At 45.1% G+C, this 26318-nt stretch overlaps 1 protein-coding gene across 6 annotated transcripts in view; it reads right to left on the reverse strand.

Moving 5' to 3' along the window:
* LOC124553733 overlaps positions 1–26318 on the reverse strand; it is a 161204-nt gene that overhangs the window by 68112 nt on the left and 66774 nt on the right. For all 6 annotated transcript variants that reach the window (XM_047127661.1, XM_047127662.1, XM_047127660.1 and 3 more), the window contains 2 exons: positions 20727–20804; positions 3662–3715 (listed from right to left, as the gene is read on the reverse strand). In XM_047127661.1, coding sequence (XP_046983617.1) covers positions 3662–3715; positions 20727–20804 — 132 coding nt within the window. The remainder of the gene's footprint in view (positions 1–3661; positions 3716–20726; positions 20805–26318) is intronic.

Genomic DNA, 26318 nt, shown 5'->3' on the forward strand with positions numbered 1-26318 from the left:
TTTTTTAGATACGATATCTTTAAAAAGCACGACCACCAGCACGGACATCCTAAAAGCCGTTGAAGAAGCTGTCGATTCAACTGGCTTAAACTGGGAACGTTTGACAACAGACGGAGCACCTGCACAGAAAGGGGAACAAATGGGATGTGTTGGATTACTAAGAGAAAAGCCTCAGCGTACAGAAGAGTCACTGTGCAGAATCCTCTGCATTTTGCACCAAGAAGTACTCTGTGTAAAAGAACCAAAACTGGGGGACGTCATGCTTGTGGTTATTCGAGCAGTTAATTATTTGAGATCCCACGGGATTACACATAGTTTCACACATATTTAGATGAAAATGGGGACGAGTACGGTGACTTGCAATACCACAGTGAAGGCCGCTGGCTTAGCCTCGGTAATGTACTCAAAAAAGTTTTTGAGCTGAGAATACCAATAAATCAGTTTTTAAAGGACAAAGGAAGGTACGATCTCAAGTTAGAAGGTCCAGAGTGGGTTGCCGGCCTTGCATTTTTAGTGGACATTACCAGACACATGAATGCATTGAAGACAAGTTTGCAGGTAGAAAATAAGCTAATTTGTGAAATGGCTGAAAAGGTGCAAGCTTTCACCAGCAAGCTCGAGCTACGGGAATGACAGCCCTCGTCAGGGAACGCACTGCATTTCCCTACTCTGTCTACTGTGCGAGAACAGAATTGCAAAGAATATGTTTCCGTACTTAGTGCAATAAAAGAGGAATTTCTCAGGCAGATCTACAGTGTAATTCTCGTCTGAGAGACAAGTTCCTTTTGGCAAGACGTCTAATAGACTCTTATCAAGACTTTACACGGCAAGAGTTTCCTCGCCTTCATCGTGAAGCCGCGAAGATAATGTTAATTTTGGTTTGACATACGTTTGTGAGAGATTTTTTTCTGTTATGAAAATTAATAAGTCTCGGTTAAAAGCAAACATCAGTGATGAAAATTTACGTAACTGTTTGCGTTTGTCTGTATGTAGAAATTTTGTTCCAGACATTACACGTATTGAAAACTCCACCTGTGATAATTAAATAAAACGTATCGTAGGTAATAGGTACTCTTTCATAGCACGATTTCTTTCAAGCACTCCTACCAACCTTATGCCTTCATTCAATAAAGCAAGCTAGGAAACAAACGCATTACAGAGGACGGAGTCGGAGACGGTACGGTGGGCAGGGGAGAGAAGTGGGTGGCCAGCTTGCCCCTGTGTGCACGCAGAACACCTGTTAACTGCACGCGTGCAAGTGCACCGCACACGTGCAGGATTCCTGCCCACCCCTGCAGTAGAGGAACAGTTCGGAAGCAACAACTGCCCGTATCGGCATAACAGTGCACTGTCATAAAGCGGCACCTGTGAGATGACAGTTCGTGGACAGTAACATTCCCAAAATAGACTGGCCCGCCCAGAGTCCCGACAAGTGCCCGGCGGAACACTTCCGGGACGAGTCGGAATGCCGACTTCGCTCCGACCCGACATCCGACGTCACTACCTCCTCTCGAGGACGACCGGGCTATCTCCTCCACAGACACGCACACAGTTTACCGAAAGTGCCCCGGCACAGTCTGAGCCGTCAAAAGGTAGAGGTTCGACACACTCCACACTGGGCGACACACCCGTATTGGTGTCCACTAATAGGTGTTCACGTACTCTCGATCGGATACTGCGTATCCCTTACAGACTCGTGTCGGGTTTTAGTAATGTGATGCATTTTCGAGCTGCAGGGCATCCCTTGTACAAAACATTAATTTTTTATATTTGTTTTTCTCAATGCCGTAATCCGGTTTGACTACCGGGGATCTTCTACGCACTGTAAATATACAAAAAGAGGAGACAAAGAATTGTCACAAAATCCATAAACTCTGAAAATAACAATCTACCTAATAATAATAATAGTAATAATAAATACGAGGGCCGTTCAGAAAGTAACCTCTGGTTGATTTAAAAAAATACACCAAGTTAAATAAAAATATTTTAATATATACATCTTACAACTACATCTTTGCACTATTTTTCTACATAGTCTCCATAGTGATTGAGGCACTTATCATATCTCTTCACAAGCTTTGAAATTCCTTCTGCATAAAAATCACCCGCTTGTGCCTGGAGCCAGCCTGTGACCGCACCTTTGAGCTCTTCGTCGTCATCAAACTGCTGTGACCCGAGCCATTTCTTCAAATGCATGAAGAGGTGATAATCACTTGGCGCCAGGTCTGGGCTGTAAGGTGGATGGTTGATAACGTCCCACTTGAAGGACTCAAGAAGGGCCGTTGTTCTGCGAGCAGAGTGAGGACGGGCGTTATCGTGCAAAAAAACGATACCGGAAGTCAGCATACCACGGCGTTTGTTCTGTATAGCCCGTCGTAACTTTTTTATTGTTTCACAGTACACGTCTTGATTAATGGTCATACCATGTTCCATGAATTCAACCAACAACACCCCTTTGGCATCCCAAAACACCGTTGCCATCAGTTTTCTGGCAGAAAAATCTTGCGAGGCTTTTCTTGGTTTGGTAGGCGAATTTGAATGTGCCCACATCTTTGATTGTTCTTTTGTCTCAGGGTTCACGTACTTAATCCAGGTTTCGTCACCGGTCACGATTCTGTTTAACAATGGTTCTCCTTCGGCCTCATAACGTGACAGAAAGTCTAATGCAGAGGCCATTCTTTGAGTTTTGTGGTGGTCGGTAAGAATTTTGGGCACCCATCGTGCACAGAACTTACGGTAACCCAATCTTGCTGTCACTATCTCGTACAAGAGAGTCTTAGAAATCTGTGGAAAACCAGTAGACAACTCCGACATTGAGAAACGTCGATTTTCACGAACTTTTGCATCAACTGTCTGAACGAGTTTCTCAGTCACCAATGGTGGTCTACCACTCCTCTCTTCATCATGAACGTTTTCTCGTCCACTTTTAAATAAACGTACCCATTCACGGACAACTCCTTCACTCATAACTCTTGGTCCGTACACGGCACAAAGCTCAGCATGAATAGCTGCTGCAGAATATCCTTTGGCTGTAAAAAACCTTATGACAGCACGCACTTCACATTTGGTGAGGTTTTCTATTGCAGCACACATTTCAAACTGCCACAAAAACTAAACTAGCGCAGGTACGACGTTCACTCGACCACGGCTTGATGCCGACTGACCTGTTGAGTGCGTGAACGCACAGATGGCGTCGCTACTCCCCCCACAACCCGCACTGTGACCATTCGGAGGTTACTTTCTGAACCGCCCTCGTAAATAAAATCATACCAAAGATAGAAGTAGAGTTTTCACAGGCAGAATGAACTCCGTCCACCTTCTCTCTCTGTCTCGTCCCCTTCCCTTTCTCTATCTGAAGATGACCACTGGCACATCAAACTGAATACATATTTGCAAAATGCTTATTTGACTGTGACATATAAAATGTAAAAAAAAAAAAAGGTTAGGACGAATCGATAACTCTATTCCCACGTACGTCAACCTGTATAAAACACTGTCACTCGTTCCGGTACAGTTTTAAGTTCTAGTTCAAAACCGGCATCAAGCACATGTAGCGTCAGTTCTTTCCCGTTGTAGGAGCCACTGTAACCTTCTACATCAGATTCTTCCCCCTCAGCCTTATTTCTACAGAACAGTACAACTTTGCTGTAGCAGTACTCACCTCTTCCCCACTGTCATCTTCACTCGGCAGCTCGATCACCTCGGGCTGTTTCGTCTGTAACCAAACAGCAGCCGTCACACAGTGCACCACGAAGGTAACAGGCCATGTGTACTCTTTGGAATTAACATTTCGTAGTAGACAATATGTGATATTCAGGGACAGTAAACTGTAGGGTCAAAATATACGAGGGTAATCCCAAAAGTAAGGTCTCCTATTTTTTTATAAGTACATAGACCTGTTTATTTTTACAATCGTTTACATCCGTTTACAGCTCGAACATTTAGCTATTTTTCGATATAATCACCATTTCTGTCGACGCATTTTTGTAGACCTCGTGGCAGTTTTTGAATGCCCGTGTCATACCAGCTCGCCACCGTGCCGATCAGAAGGTTATGAACCTATTCTTTCACCTCGTCGTCGGAGCTGAATTGCTGGGACCACAATTAACGCTGACAGCTACTGTGAGACTTTGAAAAAACTCAAACGGGCAATTCAGAACCGGAGAAGAGGAATGTTGAGCAAGGACGTACACATTCTCCGTGGCAACACTCACTCGGCAAACCGTTGCTCTCCTGCAACAGTTTCAGTGGAACATAATCGCCCACTCACCCTATAGTCCTGACTTGGCGCCTAGTGACTATCATCTGTTTCCTAGGTTAAAAGAAAATATGGCCGGAAAGCGATTCAGCTGGGATGACGAGGTGAAAGAAGAGGTTCATAACTTTCTGAACAGCATGGCGGCGAGCTTGTATGACACGGGCATACAAAAACTGCCACAGCGTCTACAAAAATGCATCGACAGAAATGGTGATTGTGTCGAAAAATAGCTAAATATTCAAGCTGTAAACTGATGTAAACGATTGTAGAACTAAATAGGTCTATGTACTTATAAAAAATAGGAGATCTTACTTTTGGGATTACCTTCATAGTCTAGTATAGTTGAAACAGGCTCTACGTGAGATCTAATGGGGCAAAATACGGTTATCAAAAGTGCAATGGAAAAAACTCGAGTAGAATTAAAATCGGCTCACGTGGTTTAGTGTTTTACGACAGAGGGATGGAACAGGGATCAATTACAGCCGTAGGATTTGTTATAAAGAAGAAAATCAAAATGTTACAGAGCCTCGAGGAATCTCAAAACAGAAAATGAAGCCTTGTTTTAAAAAAAAATTTAAAAATCTGTTTATGTACCTATTTTTTTAAATATATTAATGAACTTTGTGGACCAGCATGCTCCGATGTGGGTGAAACATCGGCTATGAAGATTGTGAGCACTCCTTATACACTGCTGTAATGGGTCGCTTAAGAAGAATAGATTCCTCGTTGTTAAAAATAATTTTTGCCGCATCTGACATTTAGCCCATCCACAGAACATCTGCCAAATGAAATACAACATTCGAGAAACACAAGCATAATGTATAGTAAACATTATCAGTAAAAATATTAGAAGGTGTTTAAAAATAAAAATTACAAATGAGTCGTCATACCAAAGTATCTTCACACAAAGTACAGCACCACACTGTATATTCTCGACAGTCGTGCTCGACCGGTGGCAAGTCATCGTTACGTGACCTAACTGTGATCAATATATGCCACCCGATGGAATAGTTACATTGGAATTACAAGAATGTAAGGAAAATAAATAAGACAGATTAATAACAAAATAATATTAGAAAAATGTAAAGATAAACAGAGCCTAACAGCTGTTAGGAAAACTGAAAGGAAATGAATAAAAGCCTACACAAACAAAATATATCATCAACAAATCACACAATTCTTTTGAGGGTGTATGGGAAAGGGGTGATGGGAGAGCAGGGAGGGGGCATACATCAGCAGAAAGATAAATACAGGGTGTACATAAAGTCTGGGAACATTTTCCAAGAACCAAACATCGTACAGATATCATACATACGACATTTTGAAGAGAAACCCTGAGAGCCCTTCCCTCCCCCATGTATATTGCCACAGCATAGTTTGACAATTTGCCGATAGTCGCAAACGTGGCGAGTTCAGGTGTGGAGCGAGCTTTCCGTGTGTCGAGAGTTCGACAAAAACGAGGGCGCTACAGCTGTTCGACGGATGTTTAGAACCGAGTACGGTAAGAAGCCACACGGAAGGCCATTTACCACTGGCACAACAAATTTATTACGACGGGTTGCTTGTGCCCGGAAAAGAGAAGCGGATGTCCCAGTATGAGTGAAGTGAATGTGGAGTGCACACGAGAGACATTCGTAAGGAGTCCAAAGAAATAGGTGCGCCGTGCAGGCCCGTGAACCCCAAATGGCTCCAATGGCAGTGTGGAAAGTCCTGCGACAAAAGCTGTCTACGAAACCATTCGAATTGGAGCTAGTGCAGAAGCTGCTGCATCGACGGATCGGCTATGCTACAGAATGGGATAGCTGTTTCACGAAATGGCCTCCCTGATCACCACACCTCACTCCGTGTGGCTTTCTTCTGCGGGGACATATGAAGATCTGGTGTACGTACTGCCTCTACCGAGTGATGTAGCAGAGCTCCGGGAGAGAATACGGGAAGCGACTACCACAGTCGACGATGCCACACTGGGATGGGTACGGCTAGACTTCTAATACCGTATTGACATCTGCAAGGTCACTCGTGGTTCGCATATCGAACAGTTGTAAAAAAATCTATCAGTTTTTCTGTTCAAAATGCAATATGTATGACATCTATACAATGTTCAGTTCTTGTGTAATAAATAATTGAAAGTGTTCCCAGACTTTATGCACAACCTGTACAGATAAAATATAAAAACATACAGCACTGTCAAATCCAAAATTAAAGAAGGCAGCATGACCTTAGTTTCTAAAAGAAATATACACAATCCGACTGGGTAGAGACAGGAGGGCAGGCATCCGGCACGGGAAGAAGCATCTTTGTTTGACATATAGTGCTCTTTTAGTAAAAGAATATTTTTTTAAACAATGAAATAGCTGAAATTTGTCGATACGGTAGATAAATTTCAAGACGGGAGTCTACAGACTTCACAGTAGCTCTTCCAATGGCGTCCAGGTCTGCCGGACGTATAGAATTCTTGTAACTAGGTGTAGAGAGCCATGTGGCCAGAAATGTGTTCTTAGGGAGATACACCCATTCGAACGTCTCTGACGGTGTATTTTTCAAATGACTGAAAGCACGTATACTAGACAAGTGGGAACATTCTTGTCAGTACTCGTGTCTCAGCGGTACACCGGCAGCAAGCCGACGGAAGCGGTTAGGCCCCGGTGTGCGGCTCCAGATTCTCGGTGACGGAATCGTGGGATCGGTCACACTTTAACGACACCTCACAGGGGAGGCGTATCTGACGCTGCCTCCCCAGCCGAAGATGAGCATTTAGCGGAACAAAGAGTAATGTGGTCACCGCACAACAGTGCTCCAGCTCACTCCTGCAATGCCGTGTGGACACTTCTCGAAAACATCTACCCTGACAACACATTTGGCTAAACTGGTGGTGGTGCTGGTGGTTCACTGCCAACGTATCACCAAACCATGAGTACTGACAGAAAATTCCCACATGTCTGGTGTATTCTTATGTGTGCTTGCAGCCACTGAAGCATCCACCGAGGTGACAAAACTCACAGGATAGTAGTACGCACGCCTAACGACGGCGATACTATCACGAACACGGGGTATAAAAGACACTGGTGTAGCTGTCATCTGTACTCAGGTGATTCACGTGAAAAAGGTTCTTACACAGATGGCTGCACAACGGGAACAAATGGACTTCGAACACAGAACGGTAGTCGGAGCTACACGCACGGACAGTCTATTTCGGAAATCGTTAGGGAATTCAATATTCCGAGATCTACAGTGGGAATTCAATATTCCGAGATCCACAGTGTCGACCGTGTGCAGAGAATAGCACATTTCGAGCATTACCACTCGCCACAGACAACGCGAGAGCCTACGGACTTCACTTAACGGCTGATAGCGGCAGTGTTCGTGTAGAGTTGTCAGTGCTAACAGACGAGCAACAGTGCGAGAAAAACTGCAGAAATCAAAGTGGGACGTACAACTGACGTACCCTTTATGACGGGCGGTGAAATTTGGCGTTACTGTGACAGGGCAGCAGGCGACCGACACGAGTGCCTCTGCCGACGTCACCTGCAGTTCCGCTACCGGGCTCACGACCGTATAGGTCGCAGCCTAGATGACAGGAAAACGGTGGCCCCGTCAGACGAGATACGATTTTCGTTAGTGAGACCCAGTGGTATCGAGTGCGGTACAGATCCCACGAAGCTGTAGATTCGAGTTATCGACGAGGCACTTTGCACGCCGGTGGTGGCTCCGCAATGGTGCGGGGAGAGCATTTGCGGCCATTCGTGGGCATCACGTCTCCGAAGAACATTTCAATTCTCGAGGACGATTTGGCCGTCCGGATCGTCCGACACGAATCCCGTCAAAGATTTGTGGCCCGTAACGGAGAGGACAGTTTGCGCACATAATCCTGCACTGGCAATACTTTCGCAGTTACCGACAGCTACAGAGGCGCCAGGGCCAAAAGTTTCTGCAGGGGACTTTCGACGATATGTCGAGCCCTCGTCCTGTCGAGTTGCTGCACTACGGCGGGCGAAAGGAGGTCCCACACAATGTTAGGAGGTATCCCACGACTTCTGTCACCTCACAGTGTACAGTCAAAGACCTTCAAAAGTAGGTTTACCTCCCTCGAAACGCATTTCCGGCCGTACACCCGTACGACCTTTTTCGTCCCTTATCCTTTCGTGGACTGTTGTTGCAGTGTGCCCCCATTTAGCAAAATCCCCTCCACACAATTTTTCTACAGAGAGTCCAGCACACTCTACAGCCTTACGCCAGCCCTGCTTCGAGCACGTAAATCCCGTTAACGGAAGCTCTCGTCCTGTGCTCGTAGCCACGTTTTCGCTGCACGAGTTACGCTCTCATCTTCTTCGAAGTGTGTCCCACGTAGAGTACGATAAACTGGACAAAACAGATGGAAATTGGAGGGCACCAGGTCTGGGCTACACAGCAGCCAACCACGGCGCTCAGTTTCTGCATCACCTGAAGCCCGAGCATCCGACACCGAATAGTACTCCAATTAACTGCATCGTTACTATATACTGCACACAAATGTTTACAGAAGTCCGCTACAATTTCTTCTTCCACAACTGAGGGTTCAATCACAGCACGTCACATTAACAAGTGTCTCACGTACGAGGGCCATTTTTTTCTTTTCAACCTCCGATAGGCTATAAATATATATATAAACGTCGTGTGACTAGGGCCTCCTGTCAGGTAGGCCATTTGCCGGGTGCAAGTCTTTCGATTTGACTCCACTCTGGCAACTCGCACATCGATACGGACGAAATGGTGACGGTGAGGACGACATGACACCCAGCCCTTGAACGGAGAAAATCTCCGACCCGTCCGGGAATCGAACCCGGGCCCTTAGGATTGACATTCTGTCACGCTGACCACTCAGCTACGGGGGCGGACAGGCTATAAATAAAAGACAAGTTCATAGAAAACAATTATTTTATTACCAAAAGTTTTGTACACTTGGTTACTTTTCAACATAATCACCGAATAGATTGAGACATTTATCATGCCTGTGGACAAGCTTTGCAATACCCTCTTCAAAAAATATTGCTGCAAGGTATCAGATAGATTATACAATGGTAAGACAGAGATTTAGGAACCAGGTTTTAAATTGTAGGTCATTTCCAGGGGCAGATGGGGACTCTGACCACAATCTATTGGTTATGAACTGTAGATTAAAACTGAAGAAATTGCAAAAAGGTGGGAATTTAAGGAGATGGGACCTGGATAAACTGACTAAATCAGAGGTTGTACAGAGTTTCAGGGAGAGCATGAGGGAACAATTGACAGGAATGGGGGAAAGAAATACAGCAGAAGACGAATGGGTAGCTCTGAGGGATGAAGTAGAGAAGGTAGCAGAGGATCGTGTAGGTAAAAAGACGAGGGCTAGTAGAAATCCTTGGGTAACAAAAGAAATATTGAAATAATTGATGAAAGGAGAAAATATAAAAATGCAGTAAATGAAGCAGGCAAAAAGGAATACAAACGTCTCAAAAATGAGATCGACAGGAAGTGCAAAAGGGCTAAGCAGGCATGGCTAGAGGACAAATGCAAGGATGTGGAGGCTTATCTCACTAGGGGTAAGATAGATACAGTCTACAGGAAAATTAAAGAGACCTTTGAAGAAAAGGAGCCACTTGTATGAATATCAAGAGCTCACATGGAAACCCAGTTCTAAGCAAAGAGGGGAAAGCAGAGAGGTGGAAGGAGTATAAAGAGGGTCTATACAAGGGCGATGTACTTGAGGACAATATTATGGAAATGGAAGAGGATGTAGATGAAGATGAAATGGGAGATACGATACTGCATGAAGAGTTTGACAGAGCACTGAAAGACCTGAGTCGAAACAAGGCCCCAGGTGTAGACAACATTCCATTAGAACTACTGACGGCCTTGGCGAGACAGTCCTGACAAAACTCTACCATCTGGTGAGCAAGATGTACGAGACAGGCGAAATTCCCTCAGACTTCAAGAAGAATATAATAATTCCAATCCCAAAGAAAGCAGGTGTTGACAGATGTGAAAATTACCGAACTATCAGTTTAATAAGTCACAGCTGCAAAATACTAACACGAATTATTTACAGATGAATGGAAAAACTGGTAGAAGCCGACCTCGGGGAAGATCAGTTTGGATTCCGTAGAAATATTGGAACACGTGAGGCAAAACTGACCATACGACTTATCTTAGAAGCTAGATTAAGAAAAGGCAAACCTACGTTTATAGCATTTGTAGACTTAAAAAATGCTTTTGACAATGTTGACTGGAATACTCTCTTTCAAATTCTAAAGCTGGCAGGGGTAAAATACAGGGAGCGAAAGCCTATTTACAATTTGTACAGAAACCAGATGGCAGTTATAAGAGTCGAGGGCCACGAAAGGGGAGCAGTGATTGGGAAGGGAGTGAGACAGGGTTGTAGCCTCTCCCCAATGTTATTCAATCTGTATATTGAGCAAGCAGTGAAGGAAACAAAAGAAAAATTCGGAGTAGGTATTAAAATCCAGGGATAAAAATAAAAACTTTGAGGTTCGCCGATGACATTTTAATTCTGTCAGAGACAGCAAAGGACTTGGAAGAGCAGTTGAACGGAATGGACAGTGTCTTGAAAGGAGGGTATAAGATGAACATCAACAAAAGCCAAACGAGGATAATGGAATGTAGTCGAATTAAGTCGGGTGATGCTGAGGGAATTAGATTAGGAAATGAGACACTTAAAGTAGTAAAGCAGTTTTGCTATTTGGGGAGCAAAATAACTGATGATGGTCGAAGTAGAGAGTATATAAAATGTAGACTAGCAATGGCAAGGAAAGCGTTTCTGAAGAAGAGAAATTTGTTAACATCGAGTATAGATTTAAGTATCAGGAAGTCGTTTCTGAAAGTATTTGTATGGAGTGTAGCCATGTATGGAAGTGAAACGTGGACAATAAATAGTTTGGACAAGAAGAGGATAGAAGCTTTTGAAATGTGGTGCTACAGAAGAATGTTGAAGATTAGGTGGGTAGATCACGTAACTAATGAGGAGGTATTGAATAGGATTGGGGAGAAGAGAAGTTTGTGGCACAGCTTGACTAGAAGAAGGGACCGGTTGGTAGGACATGTTCTGAGGTATCAAGGGATCACCAATTTAGTATTGGAGAGCAGCGTGGAGGGTAAAAATCGTAGAGCGAGACCAAGAGATGAATACGCTAAGCAGATTCAGAAGAATGTAGGTTGCAGTAGGTACTGGGAGATGAAGGAGCTTGCACAGGACAGAGTAGCATGGTGAGCTGCATCAAACCAGTCTCAGGACTGAAGACCACAACAACAACAACAACAACAACAACAACAACAATTTCCAATGAGCACTGACATTGTTTTGCAGATCTTCATTGGTTAGAAAGTGCTGCCCACCAAGCCATGTGAAAGCCGCCGGGTGCCAGATCAGGGTTGTACGGCGGATCATCAAAAATGTCGCACTGACATTGTTCGAGTAGCTGTCGGGTTGTGCCAGCAGTGTGTGGACGAGCGTTGTCACGGATCGACACGATTCCTGATGTAAGCATTCCTCTTCGTCTGTTTTGAATGGCTCTCCACAAATGTCATAAAGTTTCACAATAAGCAGCTGCCTTGACAGTGGTTCTGGGCTGCATTAACTCTACAAGCAACACACCTTTTTGGTCCCAAAACACAGTAGCCATAACCTTTCTATTGTTGAATGTTTGAATTTTTTTGTTTTGTTTGGTGAATTTGGATGCACCCACTGTTGAGACTGTCGTTTCGTTTCCTGTGTGTCGCATCGGATCCAAGTTTCATCTCCAGTAACAATTGATTTCAAAAAGTTCTCTCCTTCATCGTGATATAGGTCCGGGAAATTCAAAGTAGTGTCATTCAGTGATTTTTGTGGGCGTCTGTCAACATTTTTGGAACCCGACGAGCACAAAGTTTTTTGTAGACTAAATGTTCAGTAATGACAGAGCGTACGACAGATCTTGAAACTTCCAGAATTTCCATAGACAAAGCAGTTATACTGAACCTACGATTTTCTCTAACCATTCTGTCAACTCGCTCAACAAGGTCGGCTGTAATGACAGACTTGTTTCTCAGCCCCCTTCACGGTCCACGACATTTTGGCCACATTTAAACTTTCAGCACCATTCACGCACCACACCGTCAGTCACGAAGTTATTAATGATGGCAACCATGTTTACATGGCTGTAGTGCAACGCAGACTGATTGATGCCTTGAGGTCGGCAATGGTGGAGTGTGTAGTGTGAGAGTTGCACATTAGCCTACAGCGCATGTTCACTTTCTGCCACTCACATTGCTTCATACCTTCTATACTAAGCGATCAGATGTTGGTGTGTGTGAGAGGGGGGAGGGTGGCGGGGAGGGGGGGGGGGGTTGGGACCTCGTAGAAGCCATGTGGACGGGTGGACGGTTCACTATGGGTCTTCCACTTGTCAGAATTCTTCAAAACTTCACTAGCAACTGCCAGTCTCACTAAATGCCACTCTGTCCTCACAAGCATTTCAGCCTTTGTTTTAATAACAGACCCTTCCCTTCAAACAATTCCATATTTGTTTGAAAGATATAGAAAGGACTACAATTTGCTACGTAAATTTCAATCAGAAAAACTCAAGAGATGCTCTGGATCCTACTGATTATTAAGTGGGGCCAGCTATTACGATATCCATATGCAAGTCTGGGAAAATATAAGAAAATTAAGACTAAAAAATGATGTGCTATTTGCTGTTGATGCAAAGATAGACTCTAAAACTGGAACTCGTCCCCAGCAAATTCCACATCATAACACTGATTTGCAATTCTTTCCAGAAAGGTTTTGTTTTATTACTGCAAAAAAAACTCTAAAAAGATAACTTTATGGCTTGTTTTAGTATTTTCAGATATATAGATACACTACTGGCCATTAAAATTGCTACACTAAGAAGAAATGCAAATGATAAACGGGTATTCATTGGACAAATATATTATACTAGAACTGACATGTGATTACATTTTCACGAAATTTGGGTGCATAGATGCTGAGAAATCAGTACCCAGAACAACCACCTCTGGCCATAATAACGGCCTTGATACGCCTCAGCATTGAGTCCAACAGAGCTCGGATGGCGTGTACAGGTACAGCTGCCCATGCAGCTTCAACACGATACCACAGTTAATCAAGAGTAGTGACTGGCATATTGTGACGAGCCATTTGCTCGGCCACCATTGAACAGACGTTTTCAATTGGTGAGAGATCTGGAAAATGTGCTGGCCAGGGCAGCAGTCGAACATTTTCTTTATCCAGAAGGGCCCATACAGGACCTGAAACATGCGGTCGTGGATTATCCTCCTGAAATATAGGGTTTCGCAGGGATCGAATGTAGGGTAGAGCCACGGGTCGTAACACATCTGAAATGTAATGTCCACTGTTCAAAGTGCAGTCAATGCGAACAAGAGGTGACCAGGACGTGTAACCAGTGGCACCCCATACCATCACGCCGGGTGATACGCCAGTATGGTGATGATGAATACAGGCTTCCAATGTGCATTCACTGCGATGTCACCAAACACGGATGCGACCATCACGATGCTGTAAACAGATCCTGGATTCATATGAAAAAATGACATTTTGCCATTCATGCAGCCAGGTTCGTCATCGAGTACACCATCGCAGGCGCTCCCGTCGTGATGCAGTGTCAAGGGTAACTGCAGCCATGGTCTCTGAGCTGATAGTCCATGCTACCGCAAATGTCATCGAATTGTTGGTGCAGATGGTTGTTGTCTCGCAAACGTTTCCATCTGTTGACTCAGGGACTGAGACGTGACTGCACGATCGGTTACAGCCATGCAGATAAGATGCTTGTCATCTCGACTGCTGGTGATACGAGGCCATTGAGATCCAACACGGTGTTCCGTATTACCCTCCTGAACCCACCGATTCCATATTCTCCTAACAGTCATCGTATCTCGACCGACGCGAGCAGCAATGTCGCGATATGATAAACTGCAATCGCGATAGGCTACAATCCGACCTTTATCAAAGTCTGAAGCATGACGGTACGCTTTTCTCCTCCTTACACAAGGCATCACAACAACGTTTCACCAGGCAACACCGGTCAACTGCTGTTTGTGTATGAGAAATCGGTTGGAAACTTTCCTCATGTCAGCACGTTGTAGGTGTCGCCACTGGCGCCAACCTTGTGTGAATGCTCTGAAAACTAATCATTTGCATATCACAGTATCTTCTTCGTGTCGGTTAAATTTCGCGTCTGTAGCACGTCATCTTCGTGGTGTAGCAATTTTAATGGCCAGTTGTGGATATGCAGTCTCTCTCTCTCTCTCTCCGTGTGTGTGTGTGTGTGTGTGTGTGTGTGTGTGTGTGTGTGTGTGTGTGTGGAGGGTGGGAGGTGGGGGGAGGCGGTGTGTGCTTTTCGTAAGAGAGAGACAATTTTGTTGATCTCCACAAATATTTCTGACTCTGTGGTGGAGAACTTTCTTCGTGATCAATTTGGCCCTATTTCCAAAAGTAATGTGACTTCCTCCTTTTCTGATGGTTGCTTAATGAATCTCTGATAGGAAGTCTGTCATTGATGGAGCTTGGTCTGTTGTATATTCTGGAGACTACAGTTTCATTCTTTCACTTTCTTCTCTAACAATTTTTCGCTTTCATAAAATAATTTAAGTGGACAGATAAAAAATCTGCTCACCAAGCAGCGGCAGAACACACATATACAAAACTGTTGTGATTGGCGAGCTTTCGGAGTCGGTGGCTTCAGGCAGAAGGGTTGAAGAGGAAAGAAGAAGTGTGAAGGAAAAGGACTGGAGAGGTCTAAGAAAAGGGGTAGATTTTGGGAAAGTCATCCTGAACCACAGGTCAGGGGAGACTTACCGTACGGGATGAGAAGGAAAGACCGATTTATGGTTTTCAGCTGGCCTTCGGTGAGGACGAGATCGACATCGAGGGAAGTGGCACAGGATTCGGAATAGGACAATGTAAAATTTAACTGGGAGAAGGTATTCAGAGATTCCAGGAATTTTAGAAGGTCAGCCTCACCACGAGTACATATGGTAACTATGTCATCAAAGTATCAAAACCAAACCAGGGACTGAAGACGTACAGATACCAGGAGAACCCCGTCCGAGCGACCCACGGGAAGGTTGGCATAGGAAGCAGCCATCCAGGTTCCCACGGCCGTACCCACGATCTGCCTGTACGTCTGCCTCTCAGAGGTGAAGTAGTTGTCGGTAAGTATAAAGTTGATTAAGGTGAGTAGAAAGGATGTCACAGGTTTGGAATCAGATGGACGCTGACTAAGGAAATGTTCAGCAGCAGACAGACCGTGTAGTGGGGATGTTGGTATAGAGGGAGGTGGCATCAATTGTGACAAGCAAGGTGTGTTGTGGGAGTGGGACAGGCACGGATTTCAGACGATCTAGGAAATGGTCGGTTTCTTTGATGTAGGAGAGGAGCGGGTTGCAGGTGTCGATCAACTAAGGCAGATATATGTTCGGTGGGTATAGGATGGCCAGGATGAGTGGGTTTGTGGATCTTAGGAAGAAGGTAAAAGGTGGGGGTGTGTTATTCGGGTGGGGAGAGAAGTTGTACGGATTGAGGTGTTAGTCTTTGTGAGGGGCCTGAGGTTTTAAGGAGGGACAGCAGGTCAGTCTGAATCACAGGGATGGGATCTGGATGGCAGATGCTGCAAGTAGAGGTGTCAGGCAGCTGGTGTAGACCTTCACTACCATACGCCTTTCGGTCAAGTACTACAGTGGTACAATAGTGATGGAGTCATCAGCTTTTAGGGGACGTAGAGCGTGGAGATCTGCAGAGGACAGGTTAGGGTCGTGTTGTAGAGACCTGAGGAAGGGATGTGAGGCAATGCTGGGTGTCAGGAATTTCTGGAAGGCGCGTAAGAAAAAAATGGTTCAAATGGCTCTGAGCACTATGGGACTCAACTGCTGTGGTCATAAGTCCCCTAGAACTTAGAACTACTTAAACCTAACTAACCTAAGGACATCACACACATCCATGCCCGAGGCAGGATTCGAACCTGCGACCGTAGCGGTCGCGCGGTTCCAGACTGTAGCGCCTTTAACCGCTCGGCCACTCCGGCCGGCGAAGACTCGTAAGAGATGATTTTGAGGTAGTGGTGGCAGATTAAGTTGGGATCGCGGTCTGAACTGTTCGAGGCACAGTTCAATGCCAGGCTGGCTGTCGGAAAGGTTTCGGTGTTGGGTTGCAAAGTGATATTTCCTATGGATATTACGTGTGGAGGAAAGGAGGTCCTTCACCAAAGCAGCACAGTCAAATACAGATTTAGGGCTGATAGTGAGGCCTGTAGATAATACAGATAATTGAGGGGGGGAGAGTGCTTCAGATGAGAGGTTAAGGACACTGCACCGTTGTGACCAGTTCACGGGATTATGGGTTACTCTCAGTGTGGGAGGCAGTGGTGAAGCCTGTGGGATGTTCAGGAGGTTGGGCGAGGTCGGTTTCTAGGAGAGTGGTGGTGGCTGAAGGTGTGGCTGCTTAGGGAGCTGCAGAGGGACAGGGAGGGAAACACCACTGCTCAGGTAGTTTAGGAAAAGGTGGGACAGCTTTTGTCTGGTAGAGTGGAAATTTGCTGATGAGGCATGTAAGAGCAAGAGACTGCTGTATTTGAAACTGTGAAGAGCCCGGTGTAGGGTAGGACTGCATCCAGAAATGGGGACTTATGGAGTAGCTCCGAGGGACAAGCAGGTTTCAAAAAACAGAACGTGCGACCTCAGTTTCGATAGTGAAAAGGCACATTTTCGAAAGAACAGACGTAATACGAGACGGGATTCATCGAGGCGAGAGAGGACTTCACTTTGTACGTAGTTCTGTTTGCCGTTTCTGTCTTTTCGAATGGAAAGGACAGGCATTTGCAATGTCTGTGATTCAAGTATTTCCCTTTTTATTAAATTTTGTATCTGTTGTCCATAACCTTTGTTTCAAACGAAACAATTATAAATACTGGACTGCGTACAGTGTACAAAAAATTAATAGCACCAGGGATGTCTTCTACCTGGAAGCAGTTTGAAATGTATATTTACACCTTCGCTCATTTTTATTGCCTCCAGATAATCTGTAACCAGAGGTATTTCGACAAAGTTGTCTTTATTAGAAGGTTTACCACGCTGCGTAAATCGATACACCGACAAATACTATAGAACCTGTTCTGGCCAGCGCCGGCACAGAGGTGAAGAAAACGAGAGCAGAGTAGGCTGCGAGACGGCACCAGCCAATAGCACGCCAACTAGGACCGCGCCACGACACGAGCGGCCTCTATCCGAAAAGGCTCAGACGGACAGTAGAGGAGGGACACTAGTAGACCCAGATGAGAAGAGAGTGCTAGAAGAGCTGTTACTTGTGATCCGTACCCATTACTTGCAGACATTCTATGCAGTGAAAGATGCCGATTATTTGCACGTCGCCAATAGCTCGTGACAGGACATTGTAAACTAAAGTTAAGTATTGTCAATCTACATTTATTGTAACAAAAACCATTAATGTGATTTGCTCGAATTATCGTACAGCTATCCGAGAAAGTGGCATCCTTTAGGCATCCTATAAGAGACGAGTGGGCGGGACCCCACAGAACCCACTAAAAGCGTTAACTTCAACTCGCGTTACCGACACACCTTGTACGTATTGAAAGTGCAGCTTCAAATTATTACACAGTGTGTGAGGTGTCGTGTGCTACCGATACTCTGCTCACCCCGCACATTCAGAAGTCGACAGCGAACGTGTGACCGTGCCGCCAATCGGCGGCCGGCCCCGAGGCGTACCCTCCTCGGCCCGTGCGGCTGGCACCGTCACGGAGCCGACTCGGAGGACGCCACACTGAACTCTAGGTCAGTCTGTTCGGCTCCGTCTGTCTAGTCTAAGTGTCGGCACTCGGCCTCTGTTCCTATCGTGGGTATCGGGCTCACCCCATCTCGAGGACTCGTTCCAGATACTGACCGGGCCTTGCAAATTAAGTAAAATAAGTTTATTAAACACTAGGTGTGCAACTTACTATTTTGCTCTCTGTCGTCCACTGACGAGACAACGAAAGAAAAGGTGACGAGGAAAAACTACGACCGATTGCTCCTCGCTTCTACCTCTTGCCGTACAGACAACTGGCGACGGCATTTATTGTGTGTATTTCTTGCAGAACTGTGGTCATTATACGTGCTCACGCACTGGACTGCTTCAGTGTCCTGTGTGTTTCAGAATGTTCGTCCTGCAACTGACTGTGGTTTTTGCACTTTTCATAGGCTGACACTTATAGTGACTTTCATTCATACTTTCCTCCAGCATAGCTTAGTGATTGCACTCTACTTTTGTACAAGCCTTCTTTTGCATGTGTGTGTGTGTGTGTGTGTGTGTGTGTGTGTGTGTGTGTGTGTGTGTGTTTCATCGTGGCCACCCCCGATCCCCACCCCTCCGAGAACTAGTAACTCAGATTGTTGAGTTCAGGCACAGAGGCTACAACAGTTATTGGACACAATTCCCAGACTGCTCACCACACGAACAGACAAGGCGGCGCCGTACCTGGCACCCGTGACACTGCCGCAGCGAAATGTACCGCCATTCCTCGCATTCGATTCTCGACAAGACGAACGGTTCGAATACTGTGCAGAGCTCGACTCGCACTTCACAGCGTATCACACTGACAGTAGGATCCGGCAACCTCGTTTTCTTGTGACAGTTTGTGTGTCTGTACACCCGTTAGTCTGCAGACTTTTTCCCACCACCCACCCTGAAAATTTTTTTTACAAAGAACTAATTGCTGCACCAGACAAATACTATGACAAACAGATTAATGAGGTGTCAGATCCTCGCATACATGAACAGATTTTTAAGTTACGTGTATGCGTGGTGTCCGGTCTCTCGGACAAGTCCAAAAGAACTGACACCACGTGGAATCCGCAGCTGTGATACGTATTACATAAACTGAAGGTGAAAGAAGGAGAAAAGAAAGGTCACGCAAGGAACTATCGACGTCAGCTGAATTGGGATTTTATGCGGAATTGGCAGTGACGAGTGAAAAAATGTGCTGAAAAGGGATGCAAACCCAGGATCTCCAGCTCGCTAGGCAGCTGCGTCAACCACTGCGGAGTTTAACGCAACTGCGCATACTACCTCGACACACCTTCCCCCCGACCTGCATTCCCACACAGCAGCACCTATCTGCAGTTCCCACCTGTGTCCTAAGTGCTCACTATTTTAGCATTCCGGCAGGAGGTCCGATATAACTGTGCATCCGCACCGAAGGTGGTGGATTCGTTGTCCACCAAAACAAATCTTTTGGACATCTCCGAAAGAACAGATCCCAAGCAGAAACTGCAGCTGTGCTACATATAGTGTAAATTGGAGGAAGAGGGGGGGGGGGGGGGGGGAGGGGGGGGCAGAAAGCAAAGGAAAGGGAAGGGAAGGAACTGCCGACGCCAGCTACACCGGGACTTTATGCAGAATCAGCGGTGACAAGTGAACAGGCACCACACATTCGTACAACCGATCTGCCTCGATGGGCAACGAATCCACCTACCTTCAGTGCAAGTACACAATTACGTTCGACCTCCTGGAGGAATCTCAGAGTAGCGAGCACAGAGGACACGGACAGAACTGTTAATACACTTGCCTAGTAAGCGGGAGATCCCAGCCCGGCATAATTTTCATTCGTCACCGCTGATTTCGCATAAACTTCCGATGCAGTTGACGTAAACAGTTTCTTTTCTTTTCTTCCCTTTCTTGCCCCTTCACCTTAAATTTACATAATACATTCTTAGGTATCCCGACCCCACCTTGTAACGGGTTTTGGAATTAGTTGAGCATCGGGACTCGTGCGACAGTGTAGTGGTAGACTTTGATTCTGTTCCTATTTGCCAAAGGTGGAAATAAACATTTTATTGGAAAAAGTGAAAAGATTATGTCATCTGAAGAAGTTATATGTGATATATCCATTTTTTCTAATTTTAAATTTGTATGTCATCTGTATATACACTATCCAAACCACTGCACAGTAATAGGGAGAGGGTACTTCCCAGCGTACAGTGTATTAGGATTTCTTCCTGTTTGAACTTCATATAGAGTGCGTGACAAATGACATCTCAAATCGCTTCACGTTCTCTGCGATTAGTCTAAACTCGCCTTCGTGGTCTCATCAATGGGACTGATACTTTGGGGGACTAGCATATTCTGAGATTTATACTTTGTATCGGTTCCCGAAATGCTGCGAGCGAGCTTTTGTGGGACATTTGGCACCTACCTTCAAAGCATCTTCCTTTTGGGTACTTCCACACTCTCTGTAGTGCTCTTCTGTGGATCAAAATAATCTCGGCTTGAGCCTAACAAACCACACACTAAAGTGCAATAAAAGATCACAATAAAAGATCAGTATCCGGTCCTGTTGGGTGCTCTAGAACTGTACCTTGAAAACAGAAATAAAATGGACAAGGAGGAAAATGAATAAAGTGACTGCGAATATGAGGACTTCCGTACCTGTGGAGGGTCCAGCTCTCCAGGTTGCACATCATCGTCACACGGTTTCTCTTTCTGCATCGTAACACACTCGGGTTCCTGTGACATAAAGTGCTACATTAAAAAATCATCAAAAAATTATATTATTTGCTCTGTAAGCAACATAGCAAGTAATAAACACCGGGAATGATAAAGACAAGCTCTCACATGTAAACAAGAATTCCAATTGCACAGTAGCTAACATCATCGAAGTTTTGTACAAATGATGTTTTACCGTCACCACATTGATAAATTATCAGTGAGGAAACTCATTTAACACACTTAGGACCAAAGACAGAGGGAAAACCTTTCACAGAATTATTTCATCCAGGGCCTTCAATCACTAATAGTGAGAAGCTAAACCTTCCAAAATATCTTCTTCCAAATGGCATCAGAGGAGTTAATTTGTTTCCTAGGAATGGAACAAGATGTCCAAACATTATGCAATGTATTTCAAATGGTGGCATTCAGATTGATCGTCAACACAGGTTACTAGGGAAGGGTTTGTTTTTGGCACTGACACCACAAGAAAGACAGTGATGATGTCTGCTAACATCTGAAGACAGCTTATTCTTGCCACACTCATTTGCGTTACATTTTACACGAAGACTTGGATATCTTTTTTTCCTATTAGAGTTCTTCCACAGAAAAGGCCAAATATCTGAAACCTAAAAATGATTTACGTTTTACATTACCTGGAAAATGAAAAAGCCTATGCTGTGAAGAACTTTGGAAAGAAATGAAAACATTTTCATTAAAAGAGAGAGAGAGAGAGAGAGAGAGAGAGAGAGAGAGAGAGAGAGAGCTTTCATTAACACTGAAAAAGTTGGCTCTATTAAGGACATTAGGGGAGAAAAAACTACAGCAGATAAAGTAAAATGTTGTTATATACCAATTTCTAAATCATGTTTGCTCCAGCTCTGTTACACAGTGAAATACCCCTAGCACAATTTGTGGCTTCTGTGCCATGTTTACCCTAGGGTAAAATGTCATACAAGTGTAGTGCCCTCTGACATCGAAATACTGACTCGAAACCTGGAAGGAGGACTATATTTTCACCGCCAACTGACGTCATTCGACAAAGTGTCCAAATGCGTCACATCCCAACGGACTTTTCCGATTTCAAACATCCCGGGGCACGGTTAAAACATTTCTCTGCATCGCGTATCAATAAAACCGACTGTTGTGGACAAAGGAGAACTGAAAGAATTTCCTAGGAATATGGCTGAATTGACTGAAAATGCTGTGCCAACTATCTTTCCACAGACACCATTCTCCTGTTCAAAATCCAACTTACATCATTTCCTAAATCACTACCAAAATTGTGATTTGTCACAGTGATAATACTCCTGATACACAGTCCAGTGACAGTAACGTGTTCACCGACTATATTCGATGCTGACGTGCAATAACCACTCTCAGATGACAGGAGGCAACCCTAGTGCGGGAGGCAAATAAAGCATGTCAGGGACGGGGGGACGGTGACTGGAAATAGTGCATTCCTCGTCGTAATGTGAAAACAGAGTGATTTATCTCCAGTCCAAAAGGCACCGTCACTGGTTTTTGGGCCAAGGTGAAAGCATTTCTGAAACAGCTAAGTCCGTAAACTGTTTGCGTGTCGCCACAGTAAAAGCGTACCGCGCACGGGAAAATAGTGCTGCCCAAACACATTGCCGTGGCACCTGTGTTCCTCCGAGGGCCGCAGACGGTAGGGGCGAACGGCGGCGGCAGACGTCTACAGGCGAAGTTACGTCCGAATGTTGAGCAACTGACCGTCCAGTTGAACCGAGGCACTACTGACAGTGTCGCCCCGACAACCGTTCAGTGAACGTCGCAGGGCACGGGCCTCCGCGGCAGGTGCCCGATTCGTGCGCCGTGCCAACTGCCGTCCATCCGTGACGGAGGCCGGAATTCGCGAGTCAGTATCACAAATGGACGTGTACCACTGGCGCACACAGCGTAAAACGTCTTAAAGTGAAGGATCAGAGCAGAGGAGGGAGCTTTACTTTACAGTCTGGGGAATGTTTTCGTGGCATACCTCAGTGATCTCGTCACTCCGGAAGCGAGTACGCACCTTCCCGCACGTATCGTAGCAGTCCCCACTACGAAAGGCGATTATTCGTGCTTTTGACAGTGTAGCCTATCCCCCGTGTTATTCAATATGTACACTGAACAACCAGTAAAGGAAACCAAAGGAAAATTTGGAGTAGGAATTGAAGTACAGGAAGAAAAAATCAAAACTTTGCAGTTTGCTTATGACACTGTAATCCTCTCGTAGATAGCAAACGACTTGGCACAGCAATTGAACAGAATGGACAGTGTCATGAAAGGAGGATATAAGATGATGATCAACAAAAGCAAAATGATAATGAAATGTAATCAAATTAAATCGAGTGATGCTGAGGGAATTAGATTAGGAAATGAGACACTTAAAGTAGTAAAGGAGTTTTGCTATTTAGTCAACAAAATTACCGACGACGGATGAAGTAGAGAGGATATAAAATGTAGCCTGCCGACGGCAAGAAAAGCTTTTCTAAAGAAGATGCATTGTCTGGTACCGAGCGCCGCGGGTTTCGAATCCGCGCCGGACGGCACGGAACTCGACGACCGCTAGAGGTCTCTGCAGCAGTCGCGCCGTACGCCGTGGCTGCGCGCGATCCCGGCCCCGAGTCTAACGTGAGGACGCCACTGTGGAGCACGTGGTCCCGGCAGCCGGTAGCGACGTACCCTGTTGGGTATGAAGTCGCCCGCCTCTCACTCGGCGAAGCAGTCCGGTATTCGCATCGAGTCTTTCGGTATTTCGCTTACAGACATCGTGTTTACGTCACGTGTGCCACTGTCGATCTCGGTGTCCGGCTCGGTCGTCCGTCCTCGCGCCCGTCCTCCCATTCCCGTTCGTCCGTCTCGTCTGTTCGCGGGCCGCTCCCGTCCGGTCCCGCTGCGTTTTCGTTAGCGGCAACCCCGTGACCGTTCCTTTCACTGTTACGACACATTTGGTAACACTGAATTTAGATTTAAGTGTCAGAAGTGTTTTCTTCAGTTATTTGCCCGGAGTGTAACCACATACGGAAGTGAAAAATGGACGGTAAACAGTTTAGATAAAAAGAGAATAGAAGGTTGTGAAATGTGACGCTATACAAGAATGGCGAAGATTAGATGGGTCAATCGTGCAACTAATGGGGAAGTACTGAATAGGGTAGGCGAGAATTTTGTGACACAACTCGACCAAAAGAAGGGATCGGGATATGGCACGACACGTTCTGAGACGTCAAGGGATTGGAGGGAAGTGTGGGAAGGGAAAAATCATAGAGGGAGACGAAGAGACGAATACAGTAAGCCGATTCAGAAGGACGTACGTTGCTGTAGTAATTTGGAGATGAAGACGCTCACACAGGACAGAGTAGTAAGGAGAACTGCATCAAAACAGTCTTCTGACTGAAGATAACAACAACAAGAGTTAAAAATTCTCGATAATATTGATCGACCTAATGATTTTGCTAAATAAGGACAAACTGCAAGAAAAGAGAATAAGGAGCAAACACGATCATATGATCGTATTGCCAGAGATGCATTACGAGGAAAGTATGCCCACTCGAATGTGGGGGTGTAAAATCTTTGAAAATGAACGTTTCAACGATTGGAAGGACACACGAGAAACATCAGGCAAACGGGGACATTGTGTGTGTACCGGTGTTCTAGTGGTACGACAGTATGCGGCGACCGCCTCGTGTGACTGGGCACCCTTCCACGACAGGCCCGTCTGCACTGCCTCCCCTGCTGGAGTATGCAGTACAGAGGGCAATTCGGCTCCTACACTGCAGTTCTCCAGTTCACTGCCTTCTCGAGTGTGGAGCTAAAACGGCGACAAGTGGTAAATCTCGGTCCTAATCCCGGTCTGCTGTTAAACCTGGGACGAAATAACAACAATACTGATAAGGGTAGATTGCTATTAACCACAAAGAGGTGACACTGAGCAGCAGACAGGTATGTTTAAAAGTAGGCTAAACTATGAAATCGAGTCTTTCTTCCGTTAGTGCCTGGAGACGACAGTAGCCTCGTGTGTGTGAGTGAGTAGTGCTCCTATGTGTTTGTTTAGACACACGAAAAAAGATTTCAAGTGGAGAAAGGAGGATAGGAAGAAAAATGAAAGCAAATGAAGAAGTTGGTATTATGTTAAAAGTTGTGTGATGAAGGACTGACATTAAAAAATTACATTTAAATCAATTATCTGAATAAAAATGACGATCAAAGTCATTTTGACAAAAATTTAAAAATAAATAAACTTACGGCACCTGACAAGTTTCGAATGTATAACTTCCTGCATGCGAAGCTGTTATCCTGTCCATTATACAACACAACCACACCACACAATGAGACTATTTTAGGGCTACCGAGTGTCGCGCAAAATATCGAATTTTTTTTCTTCAATTACTCGCAAACGAGGGCCCTGGTGGTAAATGGCTGCAGTGTATGATACCTGGGGATCTTAACCTACATCAAACGTACAGATAGTTTCAAAAAGTTGATTGCACTGCTAGAGACCTCTCCTTGTCAGACTACACTTACCCATCGTGTGTAAGTGTTACTCAGAGTTCCCACGAGCAGTCACGAGTCCCATCACAGGTTTACTCTGTCTCCATTCCGGTTCAGAATTATACAACTTCTGTTTGAAACACAGCTTCGGCATCGGTAGCGTGCCACGTTTTTGGATCGTACTCCAATATTCTACATACTGCCTCCTAGTACAATATTCTACATGCTGCCTCCTGATCTAGCTAAATAGTTCAGATTTTAAAATTGCCTTAGTGATGCTTAGGACATAGACTTGGCCAGTCTATGAGGGTGGTTTGATAAGCCTGGTAAAAGAAGAATAAATGTTTGTTTTGTAAACAACTCACCTTACACCTACACACAGTCTCCTTTGAGGGGTATACACTCGTTCCAGCAATCCTCTGGCTTTTTCATCCCATCGAAAAAATTGGTTCCGTCAAACTCTGCAAAACACTTGTTAACTGCATTTATCACTTCCTCATTTTATGAAAATTTCTTCCTACAAAGTCTAAGTTCCAAGTTACAGAACACGAAGAAGTTAAACCTTGGTCTTTTTTCAGCCAACATAAGTTTCAAACAATCTAACAATGAGGTACAATAGGATCCAGTTACAGTTCTACTTTTTCCAGGTAAACTATGAGGATCATTCATTTGGAATCCGAAAAAGCAGTTGCCGTCACCATACCGGCTGACGAAACGGTCTCTGCTTTCTTCGGTGCACTTTCACCGACCTTTGTCCATTGTTCTGACCGATGTTTTGACTCTGGTTTCAACGAGAGCCACAAACCGGCATAAAAAGTCTTGCGGATTGAGATTCGCCATCACCAGACATTGTGCCAAATCGCTGAGTCTGATTCACTTTCTGTCGACGGTATGCGCGCACCTCGCATACAGCTTCTTCACAGATAACCCTCCGTGCAGGATATTGTGCACTTGCTCAGTTGAGATGCCCACGGTCTCAGCACACACTCAATTTTTTTCAGCTGTCTCGCATTACCACTATTGTGGATTTTACGAACGGTT

Source organism: Schistocerca americana, chromosome 11 (genome assembly GCF_021461395.2).
Source record: "Schistocerca americana isolate TAMUIC-IGC-003095 chromosome 11, iqSchAmer2.1, whole genome shotgun sequence".
NCBI classification, from domain to species: Eukaryota; Metazoa; Arthropoda; class Insecta; order Orthoptera; family Acrididae; genus Schistocerca; species Schistocerca americana.